The sequence below is a fragment of the Bos grunniens genome, chromosome 7 (genome assembly GCF_055505025.1).
Source record: "Bos grunniens cultivar Pamir isolate PY7600 chromosome 7, Bosgru_T2T1.0, whole genome shotgun sequence".
Lineage (NCBI taxonomy): Eukaryota > Metazoa > Chordata > Mammalia > Artiodactyla > Bovidae > Bos > Bos grunniens.
The window spans coordinates 12754791-12770815 of NC_141171.1; the positions used below are offsets into that span (position 1 = coordinate 12754791).

The window sequence follows — 16025 nt, forward strand, 5'->3', positions numbered from 1 at the left end:
CGCCCCGCGCAGGCGCAGGGTCTACCTAGGTAGGCGGAGTCGGGCGTGGAGCGGTAGCTGTGGGTGGGCGAGCGCGCCGGCAGGCCGTGCGTGGGAGAGCCGGGCAAGCTGTCGCTGGACGACAGCGAGCGGTTCAACGATGACAGCGAGCGACTAGTGTGCAGCAGGTTCGACTGCTTCGTGATCTTGCGGAAGAGGGAGCTGCGCTTCTTGCTGGAGGACAAGGAGGGAACCAGTTTCCCTGGACCAGTCTAGAGCTGCCGGCTCTTCCCACTTCAGGGCCTCAAGGAACCTCCTGGAACCACCCACCCAATCTGGACCCTCCCTCTTCAAAAACAACACTGTTGGAGGCTGGAGAACTTCTCTTATCTCTGTCCCACTTGGCTCCTCCCACCTGGCCTACCCATTGCTTTTTGACCACTCACAGTCCAAGCTAGAAACATTCTTCCAAACAGAACCAACCTATTCTGGCCCCGTCCACCTTTCTAGCCCCTCCCTCTACAGCTAAACCCACCTATCAGGGCAGGAAGAATTTCACTGGCCTCAGCCTGAGGCATCTCACTCCAATCCCCACTCACTCTTTGTCCAGGCCAAACCCCGCTGATCAAAACAGAAAACTCTCCTGGCTGCACCCACCTCTCCTAACTCTGCATTATTTGTAAGGGAAGAAATTATTTCTACTGGCCTGGTATGCTCCTCCCAGGTAGAAGTCTCTTCTCCTGGCCCCTCCCAGTCTCTTAAATGCATCCAGCAAAGCAGGGTCATCTCTTGGATGGTGCCCTCTTGGTCCGTATCCGCTGGCTCTGCTCTACTCCCAGAGTTTTGGAGCTTGGTACATCTTCTTTTCCCAGCTCCTCCCACTTTCTCAGCCCCTCCTTCTCTGTCCTTTCATTATTGCTCTTCACTCGGTGGCCCCCAGGTGGCCACCCTGGGGGTAGCCAGGTAAAGAACCCGCCTGCCAATGCAGGAGACGTGAGACTGGAGTTCTCTTATGTCTTCCCGATCCCTGGGTCGGGAAGATCCCTTGGAGAAGGGCATGGCAACCAACTCCAGTATTCTTGCCTAGAGAATCCCATGGACAGAGGAGCCTGGCGGGCTACAGTCCATAGGGTCCCAAAGAATCAGACACGACTGAAGCGACTTAGCACACACGTACAGTGGCCCTGGCCACCTTTCCTGTGCACAACTTCCATTCCTGTGAATATGCCTTCTCCTGTCCTCTCCTATACCTATCCCACAAAAGCCCATTTTCTCAAAAACTGGAATGCTCCAGAGGGCCTGCTGTTTATAGCCCCGCCCACTGCACTTGGCCCCACCTACCTCTCCTGACCCTCCTTGGCAGAGGGCCTCTTGTTCCTCCGAGCCATTTTGGCCTTGTAGCTGCTGCGCCGTGCAGGGCCGATACGGATGGAGGTATTTTCGAAGGGCGTTGTGGTAACGGCCACTTTATTGCCACTCTGGAGTTAGAAAGGGGGAAAGTTCTCTGCTGGAGGCTGTTCTGGCAACTCCAGCTCCCCGGGACCTCCCTCACCCTTCACTCCCTTCCACTCCCCCGACAGTTCGCTTTTTCCCCATAGACTCACCTTAAGGATCAGCTCAACGACCTCAGGATGTACCATGCCATGCACCGGCTCCCCGTTCACGTGAGTGATGAGGTCCCCGGCACAGAGTCCTGCCTCCTGGGCTGGGCCCCCCTCCTCCACGTGCTGGGGACAGGGCACCCCACAGGGGCAGGATTAACAGGATTGGTAACAAGGAAGTCTCCCTAAGCTTCTGTTCCAGACACCTAACTCTGTAGGCACAGTAATTAATCATAACACCAAGCGAAACAACAATCATTCTTGCCAGTTTACAAATGAAGAAACTGAGAGTCAGAGAGGAAAGTGACGGGGTGAGGGGGTGTCACAGAGGAGTCTCATTCAGGCTGCCTAGTTCCAGAGTTTGAGCTGTCCCTCATCCCTTGGAGCGGGGCGGGGAGGTGTGGAACTCTCTCTCCCCACCTAGAATACAGGCTCATCCATGACTGCTCACCCAGACAATGTGGTGTACACTGTAGACATCTGAGTCACCCATGTAGACGCGGATGGCACGCAGTGTGAAGCCATACTTCTTGCCCGAGCGTTGGATGGTGATGGGGGAGCGAAGTCCACTGACAGCCGGAGAGTAGTCCCGGCTGGGTGAGGAGTCCCGTGAGGATGGGTTGGAGGAGAGAGATCGCGGGGACATGGGGCTAGCCAAAGGTGAGCTCCCATGTGGGTCCACTGCAGACACAGACCCATGGTCAGAGATCAGGGCGGACAGACACAGCTCTCCCTGTGTCTGCTCCTCCCTCCTCCCAAGTGAAAGTCCCAGGGCTCTCATTGGCCCATCCCAGAGCAAATCATGGTGGACCCGGAAAACGCACCAACGGGGGCAGCCCATCCCCTGCCAGGTTGGACCCAGCATCACCTGCAGGGATCATGACAGACAAGGCAGTGGCCGAGGCTGACTTGATGACTTTGCCCCCGGTTCGAGAAGGCCGCTTCTCTACTGCGGGATCTCCTGATAGCTGCTGGTGCCGCGCTCGGCGCAGAACCAGGTCATTGGTGGCTCTGGGGCCTGATGGGTCCCCATCCTTAGAGGGTGGGCAGAGGTCGCCTGGGCGGTCAGCTGCAACAGAGCAGGTGGGTTAGGGGGTCAGTCCAAGGGCATAGTTCTCTTAAATGGTATTCCCTCTACATGCAATGCTCTTCCTACCTCTCTCCCTTCTGGATTGTGAATTTCATAAGAGCAGGTACCCTATACATCTGGAACAGCTCCTGACACAGAGAAGTGCTTAAACACATTTGTTGACTGACTGAGCATGGAATAGGGGTCTTTCTCATGTTGATGAGAATTCCAGGTTGGAGTGTGAAGAGTACAGGAGAACTTGCATAAGCAGTAACCAGGCTTATTGAACAATCATATATGGCCCCTGGGGAATTGGGGAAGGCAGCAGGAGGGGGCACTTACTAGCCTCCGAGTCCCCAGTGCTGGGGGCGCCATCCCCTGGAGGTATCTCTTTGGCGGCCCGCGCATCCAGTGAGCCTGGGGGGTCGGAGCTGGGCCGGGGAGGCCTGCGCAGCCGAGCCTCATCCTCTTCCTCTTGCGGGGTGCTGAAGCGGCTGGGCTCCAGCAGCGCAGAGAAACGGCGGCGGGCGCCCAACGGGGGACTGGCCTCCCCCTCCAAGAAGCTGGCCTCAGATGCCGAGAAGCGCTTGCTGCGCAAAGGGGGCGTCGTCAGAGGAGTTACTCCCCTTTGGGCCCTGCCCCCAAACCCAGCTCTGCCCTTGCTCACATCTCCGGGGAGCCCCCTCTCCAGGTCTTCTCGCGCAGGGTCAGGCCACCCAGGCCCTCCCGCTTGCTGGTCACCTTCTCCTCTGGGCCCTTGGCGGTCGGCTCCCTCTTGCTGGTCCCCGCTGCCGCCACGGGGGTCTTGGGCTCGTGCTGCGACAGCTGCTCCATACTGCTATACACCTGCAAGTGGTAGTGGAAGGAAGTCCAACCCCCAGGTTCTGCCTTCCCTCCTGAACCAGTAAACTTCCCGCTACTGTTGTTCAGTCGCTCAGTCGTGTCCAAGTATTTGCGACCCCACGGACTGCAGCACGCTAGGCTTCCCTGTCCTTCACTGTCTCCTGGAGTTTGCTCAGACTCATGTTCATTGAGTCGATGATGCCAACCAACCATCTCATTCTCTACCTCGCTACTGGAGCCTGCCAAACTAAGCTCCATCCTAGTAAAGCTGGGTCCTGCCCATTCCTGGACCGAGCCCGACCACCCACAATTCTTCAGTTCTGGCCCCACCCCACGAAATGAGGCTCTGACATATTCTAGATCCTGCCCTGCCCAAGCCGTAAAGAATCTCACCTCTCCAAGTCTCATCCAGTTATGCTTACCCTCTCCCAAGCTAGGTCGTGCACCCCCCTACATTGTATGTGTGCTCAGTCGTGTCCGATTCTTTGTGACCCCCGCTACATGCTGTTCCTCAAAATAAAATAGTGCCCAGCCTCGCCACGGCCTAGCTCCGCCCTCACTGCTCAATCTCTCCATTCCCAGGTCCTGACCCCGCCCGGTCCAGATTAGCCGCTCCTCCTGTTGGTCATTTCCATACTGTTCAGGTTCTCATTAGATTCCACTCAATGCCAAAGGCATCTTCCCTGGTAGCTCAGACAGTAAAGCGTCTGCCTACAATGCGGGAGACCAGGAGATCGGGAAGATCTCCTGGAGAAGGAACCCACTCCAGTATTCTTGCCTGGAAAATCCCATGGGTGGAGGAACCTGGAAGGCTAGAGTCCATGGGGTCGCAAAGAGTTGGACACGACTGAGCGACTTCACTCACTTTAATGCCAAAGGCCACTTCCAAGACTATGCTGCTTCCCCCCACTCCACCCCCTCTGCCACTAGCCTCATCACGCAGATCCTCACTCCCTCTGTAAATTCTCTAGTCTGAGACCTTAGGTCTGTGTGCCTGCTCCCCACAGCCTCCTGAGCCCCTGCCCACTTCAAGCCCACCTCCATTCCCTCCCTCAACACCTGCCCCGCCCTCCCCCGGACTCATCCCATCCCTACCCCCCAATTTGGCCCACCTTGCTGAAGCGCGGGGAGCAGGAGGAGAACTGACGGATCTCCACAGGCTCTTCCTCGGTGGTGTCATCCTCATCGTAGGAGTTCACGTGGTGATACCTGTCTGAGCGGGCTGGGGTGGAGGTGTGGATAGTGACCGCGGGCACGTCCACTCCTCAAATCACACTCCCACAAAAGTCAGGTCTAGGTCCTACAAGCCTGGCCACGCACGCCCCTTCTCCTTACTAGTAACTGATTCAGACCCCGCCCCCACGCTGAGTCCCAGTCCCACTTTCTCCAAGGCTGCATGTAGCCCCGCCTCTATAAAGCCACACCCCCCAGACTCCACCTATGGTGCTCTCCACCCTGGCTCCGCCTCTGCCAGCCCAGGCCCTTGGCTGTTCTGGGTCCTAGCACCGCCCGGCAATCCAGGCTCATTCCCAATTTTAGAATTTACTCCGGTCCAGGCTCCACCCCTACCCCAACCTCCTTTCTTCTCTGAGCCCCGCCCCTCTGCCAAGCCACGCCCCCGGCACGACCTCAGCCCACTTCTCTGTTCTAGCGGGCTAGTCTCCTACCCAACCGGGTTCCAGCCCAGGCCATACCCAAGGGCCCCCTCAAAGGATTCCACCCGCTGTCCCCGCTCACTGTCGAAGTAGCTGGTATCATCTTCAGACTCCAGATGGGGGATGAACTCGGCCTTCTGCCTCAGCAATCCTGTCCAATCCAGGTCTCGAAAGAAACTGTGCTGCTTCACTTCAAAGGCACCGCCTGGGGAGGAAGGAGTGGGCTGGATCAGGGAAGGAATTTAAGCGACAGCTATGGCTAGCCCAGGCTTCACTGGTGACTCAGACTGTAAAGAATCTGCCTGCAATGCAGGAGACCCAGGTTCAATCCCTGGATCGAGATCTCCTGGAGAAGGGCATGGCTGCCCACTCCAGTATTCTTGCCTGGAGAATTCCATGAACAGAGGAAGAGGAGCCTTATGGGCTACAGTCCATGGGGTCGCAAAGAGTCGGACACGACTGCATAGCTAACACTTCAGGCTAGCCCAGTAGCCCAGCAGCCCAGCTCACCCATTTTCCCGCCCAGGGACACAGCGCTGGAAGCCCTGCTACGGACAACAGACACCACTACCCACCCACCCCTGCCTCAAATCATATTCTCTGCACAGCAGACCCTCCCCTACCTGCACCTAGACGGATCAAGGGATTAGTCTGCAGGAGGCTGGATATCAGGTGCTGGGCATCCGTGGGTAGGGCCTCCTCCCCTTCAGGCCACAGGATGTCGTCTGCAGAGCAAGGTGTAGGGTGGGGTTCGCTTTTAGGTCCATGAGGCCTTGGGCCCTCCCTCGTTTCCATGCCCCCTGCCTGCCCACCGCGGAGGCACGCACCACTGATGACCTGTCCAAAGAGCTCTTCGGGAGTGTCTCCAAAGAAGGGCACACAGCCCACCAGGAACTCGTAGAGAATGATGCCCATGGCCCACCAGTCCACCGGCTTGCCGTATCCCTGACGCAGGATGACCTCGGGTGCGATGTACTCTGGGGTCCCACACACCTGGGGGCAGGTGGTCAGCCCATGCCCTGGCCACAGGAGGGGCCTCCTGGGGGAGCAGTGCCCCTCCCACGCCAGGCTCAGGGCCCACACAGTCCTGCCGGGTCACTCCACCCGTGGTGACCCCCACTCCCGCACACACACCTGTTTGTCCAGGAACTCCCGGGCGTCCTTCTCGATGTGGCCTTCATAGAGGTTGGTGGTGAGGCTCATGAGCCCCATCTTTGAGAGGCCAAAATCCGTGAGTTTGATGTGCCCCATGGAGGTGATAAGGAGGCTGCAGAAGCAAACTGGGGTCTTAGAGGTGAGGACGGTCCTTCTCACTCCTGGCCCTTCTGTGCCAGGGCTCCCCCGACCCCCGAGGGACAGGGAAGGAATGATGGCGAAGGTCAAGGCTCACTTGTCAGGCTTGAGGTCGCGGTGCACGATGCCGTAGTTATGCAAGTACTCCAGCGCCAGCACTGTCTCAGCAAAGTACATGCGGGCCATCTCCACAGGCAGTGCCCCAATGTTCTTCAGCAGGGTGGCGCAGTCCCCCCCTGGGGGTGAAGGAATGGACGCATGTGAAGAGGGAGGCAACCCTGGGCCAGAGCTGAGCATTCAGCAGGCAGCATAGCACCAAGTTCTCTTCTCACATGGCCCCAATTTTACAGCTAAGGAAAACTGAGGCTCAGAGAGGGGCCTTCCTCTCCCAGCTTCCACTGGGAGTGCCCTCTGCCAGGCTTCTCTTGTTTTCTTAGCCATGCTCCAAAGTCAGCACAATCAGTTGATTTTACACAGGAAGGGATTGGTTTACACCCAACCTCAGAGAGAGGTTGGGTCAGGCAGGGAGTTGATGGTGGAGGTAAAGTTTGGTTGGGACTGAGGCTGCCCGCTTATGAACTGAGTCTGGGAGAATGGACCCTGGTCTGGAGTCTGAACCTTGAGGGTCTGAGGTTTTAAAATATAAATTACTTTGCCCCACCAGATTTACTGTCAGCAGCATTCATATTTTAGTCTCCCTCAGCTTCCATTTCTCCTTTTTCTCACAAGGGTCAGATTTCCTTCCAGGTTTAGCTGCTGGGTCAGCATGTAACCCAAGTTCGGTCAATGACTTTTCCTTCTTTTTTCACAAACATTGCTAAGCTCATAGGATGTAAGCTGGGATCTGTTGGATGGTAACCTCACTATATCAAGACCTGTTTCATTTTATTTATTTTTGGCCATGCCATGTGGCTTGTGAGATCTTAGTTCCCCCAGCAGGGACAGAGCCCATGCCGCTTGCAGTAGAAGTGTGGAGTCCTTAACCATGGACGATCAGGGAATTCCCTATCAAGCCCTGTTTACCGGGACGTCCACACGTGGGAAAATAGACCCAAGAGATGGAGAGAGTACTAATAACATAATTTGAGCACCTAGATAAAGCCATTCCCGAAGTTTTCTTTTTTTTAACCACAAGTTGATAAATTTCTCTCTTTCCTAATTTTCCCTAAAGCTAGATTTATCTCAGTGTCAGAAAGTAACTAATCAGACTTTCTCAGGGTGGGCCCAGGAATCTGAATCTGGCCATAACCCCAGATAATCCCTACAAACATTATGCAGAAAACAGAGTGTCCATGGCCTCCTTGAGCTCTATGTCCCTTGTTGCCATCCTAACTATATGAAACAACCTTTTTCTTTTTTAGCTTCTTTTCCTTGTTTATTGTATACAGTTTTATTGTATGTTTTATTGTAGGTCTATTCCCTCTGTGAGGGAAAGGTGTATCTGTCCAGGTCTCCACTGTGTCACCAGCAAAGCATGTGACATGAAGGAGATGATGAAGGGACATCTGTTGAGTGACTTAACGGTCAATTAAGACTTGGAGGTGGCACAGCTGTAGCCCTGTGAGATCATGTATGTAATCGTAGTCCTTCTGTGTTTGGAAGATGGATGGATTAATATTTGGGATGGTTAGATAAACAGATGAAAAACATATATAGTGGTGATTGGATGCTTGGATGGATGGTAAAGGGATGGTAAAGGGATTAATTGTGAATAAGCAGATGGAGTTAGACTGCTAACTAGATAAAATGAGATAGCCGCTAGTGTGGAGGTTTGGATGAATGAATACAAATAAGAATAGTAAATAGATGGATGGAAAGAGGGATGGATGGATGACAGATTAATAAATAGGTAAATAGATGGTGGTGGATAGATGGATGTTAAATAGGCAGGTGAATAAACAGATGGATGAATGAATGCCTAGATATAGAAAAAGAGGGATGGATGCAAAACAGATGCACAACACAGTGAACCCTAATATAATTTAGTTAATAATAATGTACAGTATGTGTTCATCAATTGTAGCCAAGGTATCACAAGATGTGAACAGCAGAGGAAATAGAGCAGGAGCGGAGTGAATACCTGGGAACTCTCTGAGCTTTCCAGTCAGTTTTTCTATAAACCTAAAACTGCTCTAAAAAAGGAAGTCTATTACTTTTTTTTAATAGATGTGGGAGCTTCCCTGGTAGTCCAGTGATTAGGAGTCTGCCTGCCAATGCAGGGAACACGGGATCAACCCCTGGTCTGGGAAAATCCCACATGCCGTGGGGCAACTAAGCTGGTGTTCCACAACTGCTGAGTCAGCACTCTAGAGACCTCAAGCTGAAACTACTGAAGCCGGAATGCCAGTACTGAAGCCCTAGTGCCTACAGCCCATGCTCCAGAGAAGAGGCCCTGCAATGAAGAGCCAAAGCACTGCAATGAAGAGTAGTCCCCACTTGCCCCAACCAGAGAAAGCCCATAGCAACAAAGACCAGCACAGTAAAAAATAGATAAATCTTTAAAAATAAATGTAATATAATATTGTACATCAACTACACTTGAATAAAATAAATAAAGATGTAATGGATAAACAGATACATGGATGGACAAATAGATGGGTAATCGGATGGATAGATGGAGAGATGGCATGTAGATATATGGATAGAAAAGTGGAAGGATTAGCAAACGAACAGATGAAAGGAAGGAGGATAGATGGATGGATAATGGAATGGATGTACCCATACTGAGAGAAATTAAAACAGATAAATCAGGCTTCCCTCGAGGTCCAGTGGTTAAAAATTCGCCTGCCAACGCAGGGGATGCATGTTTGATCCCTGCAGGGAAGATCCCACATGCCGCAGAGCAACTAAGCTGGTGTGCCATAACTACTGAGCCTAAGTGCTCTAGAGTCTGTACCCCCCAACAAGAGAAGCCACCCCAGTGAGAAGCCCATGCACTGCAACTAGAGTAGTCCCCTGCTTGCTACAACTAGAGAAAACCCACACTCAGCAATGCAGAAGCAGCCCTGCCACAAATAAATAAATTAAAAAAAAAAGAAAACAGATAAATCAACAGATGACTGGGTAGAAATAAACAGATGGAATGTTTGAACAATGGCTGGATGAATAAATGGGTGGATAAACTAAACACACAGGTGGATAGTCAACATGGTGACTGGGGTTTGGGCAGGCTACCCCTAGCGGCCATCCCCTCATCTTCCCCACAGCCCTGCAGGCGCCCACACCTTCCACATATTCCATGACCATGCAGAGGTGGCGCCGGGTCTCGAACGAGCAGAACATCCCGACCACAAAGGGGTTCTCGGCAAACGTGAGGATGTCGCGCTCCACGAAGGCCTGCTGGATTTGGTTGCGCAGGATCAGGTTCTGCTTGTTGATCTTCTTCATCGCGAAGCGCTGCCTTGTTTCCCGGTGCCGCACCAGGTAGACGGCGCTGCAGGGGGAGAGAGCGAGGACCGGCCGTCACCTCCGAGACACCCGGCCTCCGCCACCCTCCCCCCGCCAGAGCCCCGGGTGGCTCACCCGTAGGCACCATTGCTTATGAGCTTTATGGTCTCAAAGTCATTCTCTCCAGGCGGTTTCTTAGCCTTGGTGCTGCGGCCCTGTGGAGGAAAGATGGAGACCACGGCACCATCATCATCATCATCATCATGAGACTGAGACTCTTGGTATTCCACTTAACACATGGGGAAGTTGAGGCACAAAGTCAGTGAATGAGTCCTTCATCCAAGTGCCACAGTGAGGGAGTAACAAAGTCAGAACTTAAACCCAAGACTGGCTGACAGTGAAGTCATATAACAAACTTCTCTTAATTAGGAAAGAAACCTACAAAATGGCTGATCATCCTAATATATAAAGAGCTCCCAGAAATCAACAATAACATTAACAACTGAAGAGAAAAAATACACAAGATATGTAAACTAGACTTAGAGCTGTTAACCATGTGAAAAAAATGTTGAACATCACAAATAATGACAGATAGGCAAGCTAAAACTACTCTAAGATACCATTTTTCACACAGTAGATTGGCAGGAAAAAAAAATCCAAAAGCCTGGCACATTCTGTGGGCAAAGCTGTGCAGAAACAGATACTTCTATATCTTGCTGTTGGGAGTATAAATTGGTACAGTCTCATTAAAGGTACTTGGTGTATATCAGAATTACAAATGTATGCTTCCTTTAATCCAGCAATTTTCACCTTAAAAAAGTTTTTTTACACTTTTGAATTCATGCTATAGATATGCTTTCACGTGTGAAAAATGACACAGAGAGGCACAGGGGCTGGAACGGGGAGCTCCGCTTCCGGCGGCAGGGTCTGGGGAAGGGGCGGCAGGGTCTGGGGTAGGGGCAGCAGGGTCTGGGGTAGGGGCGGCAGGTGCCATGTCAGGCCGCAAAACTGGCAAGAAAAAGCAGCCCAAGAAGCAAGCCAAGGAGATGGACGAGGAAGATAAGGTATTCAGGCAGAAGCAGAAGGAGGAGCAGAAGAAACTTGAGGAGCTAAAAACAAAGGCCACAAGGAAAGGCCCCCTGGCCACCGGTGGAACTAAGAAATCTGGCAAAAAGTAAGCTGTTCTTGTGCCTGAGGCAACGATGACCCTTAGCGCCATTCCTGTTTAAACATCTGGATTCCCTGCCATAATATCTATTGCCACCTTTAGCTAGAATGAAGTGTTGTCTTGGAGCCTATTGTACATTTAAGAATAAACTTTTGTAAAAAAAAAAAAAAATGACAGACACATATTTTCTTACTCATTGCAAGATTGGAAATAACCCATACATAGGAAATTGGTTAAATAAAATACGAAGGGATATAATATAAAGGAATATTGTGTTACTATTTTGTTGTTGTTGTTTGTTTGTTTTTGGCCATACCGTGTGGCACACATGATCTTAGTTCCTGAACCAGGGATTGAACCCATGCTCCCTGCAGTGGAAGCAGAGTCTTAACCACTGGACTGCCAGGGAAGTCCTTTTCCACTGTTTGTTTTTTTTTTCTTTTTTTTTAAATGAAAAATATTTCTGTACACTTATTCAGAAAGTTCTCTGAAGTACTTTATTAAATGGGGGGAAAAACAAGGAACAATGTGTACTGTATGATTTTATGTAAAAAGAGGGACAAAATATAATTATATTTGAGGTAATATGGGTACGGGGGACAAGAGTGGGTATAAGATTTTTTGCTGTATACCATTTTTGAAAATAATTTTTATTTTTCATAGGGACAGAGATTTATTACATTAACAGTTCACAAAAAGATCTATGAGGTTTAAAAATATTGAACTTCTATGTTCCTTAGAACGTAGCCCAAAAAAGTTTGACAGAAACGTTGGCAGAACTACAAAGAGAAATTACTCAAGACAAACTTAACACATCTCTCTCAGAAACTATCAGATCAATCTGGCAAAAAAAGAAAAATGAATAGGAAGATGGAAGATTTGAATCACTCAATTAACAAGTTTGATTGAACGGAATTACAACGGATCTACAAACAACAATTAAAGATAAATACCTTTTTAGAGTTTTAGACTTGTGAGTGATGTCATTCCATTACCTATTCAAAAAATTAAATGGCATATAATGGTATAATGAGATTTTTTAAAATACAGGACAGATGTGTGTGTGTGAGTGTATGTGAATTCATAGACATAATCTGAAACAAAGGACACAAACCCAAATGCCTTCAGGGACCAGGCATACCGGTGAGAGTCACGGGTGACGGGGGTGTAGGTAACCCCGTGTCATAGGCCAGCCCGCATTCAACGCCAGCTGGTTCCATCACAGTCTTGTTAGAACTTTTGATTCTTTTTAAAAAGGCACAAACCCAGATTTTACCTTTAATCTTCTGATTTCTATATTTTGTTTCACACTTTTGAAAACACTAGGCAGCTCAGAGAAAACACATGTATGGCCATTATGGTGGGTAACCTCCACCAGACATGGGGAACATCTACCAATGTGTGGTTGGCCTGTGGGTGGAATTAAGTAATTTTTTGTGTGAGTTGTTAGCACATAGAGACAGTCAACCCATTCAAAAGTCCATACAGATTTCTTCAAGAAATTAAATATAGAGTTACCATGTGACCCAGAAATTCCACTCCCAGGTAAATACCTAAAAGAACTGAGACAGTTGTTCAAACAGATACTTGTACACAAATACTCACAGCAGCACTATTCACGAAACAGCTAAAAGATGTGAACAGCCTAAAGGCCCATCAGTGAGCAATGGATAAACAAAACGTGGCATATACTATTCAGCCACGAAAAGGAATGAAGCACAGATTCATGCCATAGCATGGGGAAGCCTTGAAAACATTATGCCAGCCACCAAAGGCCACAGAGTGAATAATTCCATTTATATGAAATCTCCAGACCCAGCAAATATCCAGACCCAGTCTCCATAGAGACGGAAAGATCTGGAAAGCAGATCAGTGGTTGCCAGGGGCTGTGGGGGAGGGAGGGGACGGAGAGAAACTACTTCATGGGTACAAGGTTTCCTTTTGGTATGATGAAAATGTTTAGGGGCTAGATGGTGGAAATGGCCTCACAACGCAGTAAATAACAACAAATTGTTCATTTTAAACTTGTTTAAGTGTACGTTTAAAAAATTAAACACAAATTTTATGTTTTGTGTATTTAATCATGAAAAGAAAACTACCTGTGGAGGAAGAACTATTATTAACCCATTTTACAGGTGGGGAAACTGAGGCTCAGAGCGGGGACCGAGACATTTGCTCAGCCTGAGGACCAAGAGCCAGGCGGTGAGCCCCGACCAGTAGGGCCAGACCAGCAGGTTGCCCACGCCTCCGGGCCTCACCTCAGAAAGGTCGTCCTGCTCGGGTGTGTTAGAGCCGCCACTGTCTTGCTCCTCCAGGTGCACCACATCTAGGAGGGGAATGGGAGTGAGTCAAGGCCTGGGTCCCAGTCAGCCCACCCAGAGTCCCCAGCACCGAGCAGTCAGCACCTGGAAAGGGGTCACGGGTGAGGCCTAGCTGGCGGATGATGTATCGGGGGATGTCTGTCTTGACAAGGTGGCCCTCCTTAGCATGGCCCTCAGCCGCCTCCAGCAAGTGGTAGAACTCCTCGGGATTGAATTCCTAAAGCAAGGCAGGGTGAGTTTGGGGTGACCTCCAAGGGGCACTAGCCAGCCCCCCACCTCCAGCACCTCCTCCCATGCCCATGCCCAGCCCCCTCACCAGGCATTCCAGCAGCCTGGCTGGACGTGAGATGATAATAAGCAGCTTCTTCACCAGCTGAGTGACGAAGGCCACCTCTAAGCTCTCGGAACGCTCATAGGCCTGGGATGTGGGCACAGTGCGAGTGGGGTTCACAGGCGCCTTTCCTGGCCAGGCTCCTCTTCCATCCCCACAGGAAAGGACAATACTGCTGCTACTGTCCCATTGTACAGGTGAGAAAACTCAGGCCACATGGTAGAAATCATTATTATTGTTATAGCAAACATGGTCCTAAAATGTTCAGTCATTCAATCTATCTTCAAAGCAATTCTACAGTCCAGGCCAAGTTAAAAATCCCTCTGCCTAGCATCCTCTCTCCTCGGATCTCTCCATGGCTCCCTACTTCTCCTATTTTAAGTCTCTGCTCAGCTATCAGCTCCTCATGGAGGCTTGCCCTGACCCCCTCCAATTCAAAATTGCGCCCTACCTACTGCTAAGACCCTCAATCGCCATTACTCTGCTCGCATGTTCTTGTTTTCTATCGAACAGGCCATATATTAATTTCTCTATCATGCCCATCAAAGTCAATACTACAACCAACGATTGAAACCAGCTGGGTTCTAGCAGTGAAAGCGCCGAGTTCTAACCCCTGGACTGCCAGGGAAGTCTCAGTGAAATTTAAATAAGGACAGGATCCCAGAGGGCTAAGCCAAGCCCTACTGGAAACTGATTCAAAAGAAAAAGTGTAGGGACTTCCCCGGTGGGCCCAGGTTCAATCCCTAGTTGGGGAACTAAGATCTCCCAAGCTGTGTGGTACAGCAAAAAAAAAAACAAACAAGTGGGGCAATCTTTATGTGTTTTTGTTTTTCAAATGATTAATGGTTTTAATAAAAATACTATTGATTAGTTTGTTTCCATTAAAACCAGGAAAGTAAAATTATAGAAAATTTTGGTTTAATTATAAAATATTTTAACTTAACATTAAGTTTTTTTAAAATATAAATTTATTTATTTTAATTGGAGGCTAATTACTTTACAATATTGTATTGGTTTTGCCATACATTAACATTAAGTTTTAATATATTTTCTTTTCAATTTGTTCAATCATTAATGTTCTAAAGGGGGGGGTGGGGAATCACCTGCTTCATCCTACTCTCAGTCGTAATGTCACCCAAGAAGGCAGCATTTGAGTAGAGACCTGCAGAGGTGAGCGAAGTTAAATTCCTGCTTCCTGGGGGTGGGGTAGGGATAAACTGGGAGACTGGTACTGATGTGCTTTCTGTACGCTAAGTCACTTCAGTCGTGTCCAACTCTCTGCAACCCTGTGAACTGTAGCCCACCAGGATCCTCTGTCCATGGGATTTTCCAACCAAGAATGTTGGAATGGGTTGCCATGCCCTTCTCCACGGGATCCTCCCAACCCAGGGACAGAACTCAAGTCTCTATGTCTGTTGCATTGGCAAGCAGGTTCTTTACCACCAGTGCCACCAGGGAAACCCCGTATATAAAACAGATAACTAATAAGAACCTACTGTATAGCACAGGGAACTCTACTCAATACTCTGTAATGACCTATATGGGAAACGAATCTAAGAGTGTATATATGTCTATGTATAACAGATTCAACTTGCTGTACACCTGAAACTAACACAGCATTGTAAATCAACTATAAATCAATAAACATTAATTAAAACAGTGGGGGAAAAAATGAAAGAAACTTTGGCCAAGCCACGCTGCCTGTGAGATCTTAATTCCCCGACCAGGGATTGAACCTGTGTCCCCTGCATTGGAAGCGGAGTCTTAACCACTGGACCGCCAGAGAAGTTTCAAGAAACTTAAATTATTAATAGTACTGTCAACATCACCATGTGATATTGTGAAAATCTTGGTATAACAATATAGTGATTTTGATAAAGGCAAAAGGTGCATTTTGTGGGGGAAAAAATGATTCCTACTTCCTCCATCAGATCTAGAGTTGGGATCTAGTCTTTCTCCTCCACTCTTCAGTCTTCGGCTCCACACCAGCCACTTGGCACATGTTAGGCGCCCCCTGAATGGATGTGGCGTGAAGGAAAGGATAGGGACATTGGGCCAGTTTTGGGGGTTCAGAGCCCGAGGTGGGGTTGGCCCCTCGGGGTACTCACGTCCTGCAGCAGCTTCTCCAGGTTTTCCTGCAGTTCGTAGAAGTAGACGGTGGTAATGAGGCCGTCGCGGGACTTGGTCAAGCAGTCTCGAGCCAGCTCGATGATCTGGTGGTGGATGAAGCTGAGAACGCCGTCGGCCAGCGGCAGCACGCTGTCCGGTTCGTAGGCGCGGGCGAAGTCGCGCAGCTTCTCTTCCATCTGCGCGGTGGCCTGCGGGAGGGAGGGAGGCAAGGCGGGGATGCCCGCGCGGGGCTCGGCCCGGAGGTTGTT

At 50.1% G+C, this 16025-nt stretch overlaps 1 protein-coding gene and 1 pseudogene across 3 annotated transcripts in view; one reads left to right on the forward strand and one right to left on the reverse strand.

Annotated features, from left to right (window-relative positions):
- The window catches only part of MAST1 (microtubule associated serine/threonine kinase 1), a 28957-nt gene that overhangs the window by 1430 nt on the left and 11502 nt on the right, over positions 1–16025 (reverse strand). For both annotated transcript variants that reach the window (XM_086408918.1, XM_086408917.1), the window contains 19 exons: positions 15756–15965; positions 13633–13734; positions 13401–13533; positions 13254–13321; positions 9963–10042; positions 9665–9873; positions 6538–6676; positions 6282–6414; positions 5975–6140; positions 5771–5872; positions 5230–5352; positions 4605–4714; positions 3317–3495; positions 2992–3239; positions 2449–2649; positions 2032–2261; positions 1584–1706; positions 1321–1457; positions 26–213 (listed from right to left, as the gene is read on the reverse strand). In XM_086408918.1, the coding sequence (XP_086265044.1) occupies positions 26–213; positions 1321–1457; positions 1584–1706; positions 2032–2261; positions 2449–2649; positions 2992–3239; positions 3317–3495; positions 4605–4714; positions 5230–5352; positions 5771–5872; positions 5975–6140; positions 6282–6414; positions 6538–6676; positions 9665–9873; positions 9963–10042; positions 13254–13321; positions 13401–13533; positions 13633–13734; positions 15756–15965 (2881 nt within the window). The remainder of the gene's footprint in view (positions 1–25; positions 214–1320; positions 1458–1583; positions 1707–2031; positions 2262–2448; positions 2650–2991; positions 3240–3316; positions 3496–4604; positions 4715–5229; positions 5353–5770; positions 5873–5974; positions 6141–6281; positions 6415–6537; positions 6677–9664; positions 9874–9962; positions 10043–13253; positions 13322–13400; positions 13534–13632; positions 13735–15755; positions 15966–16025) is intronic.
- Positions 10711–11160, forward strand: LOC147368442 (translation machinery-associated protein 7 pseudogene; annotated as a pseudogene). Its single transcript, XR_015166641.1, has one exon. The product of XR_015166641.1 is annotated as a translation machinery-associated protein 7 pseudogene (transcript).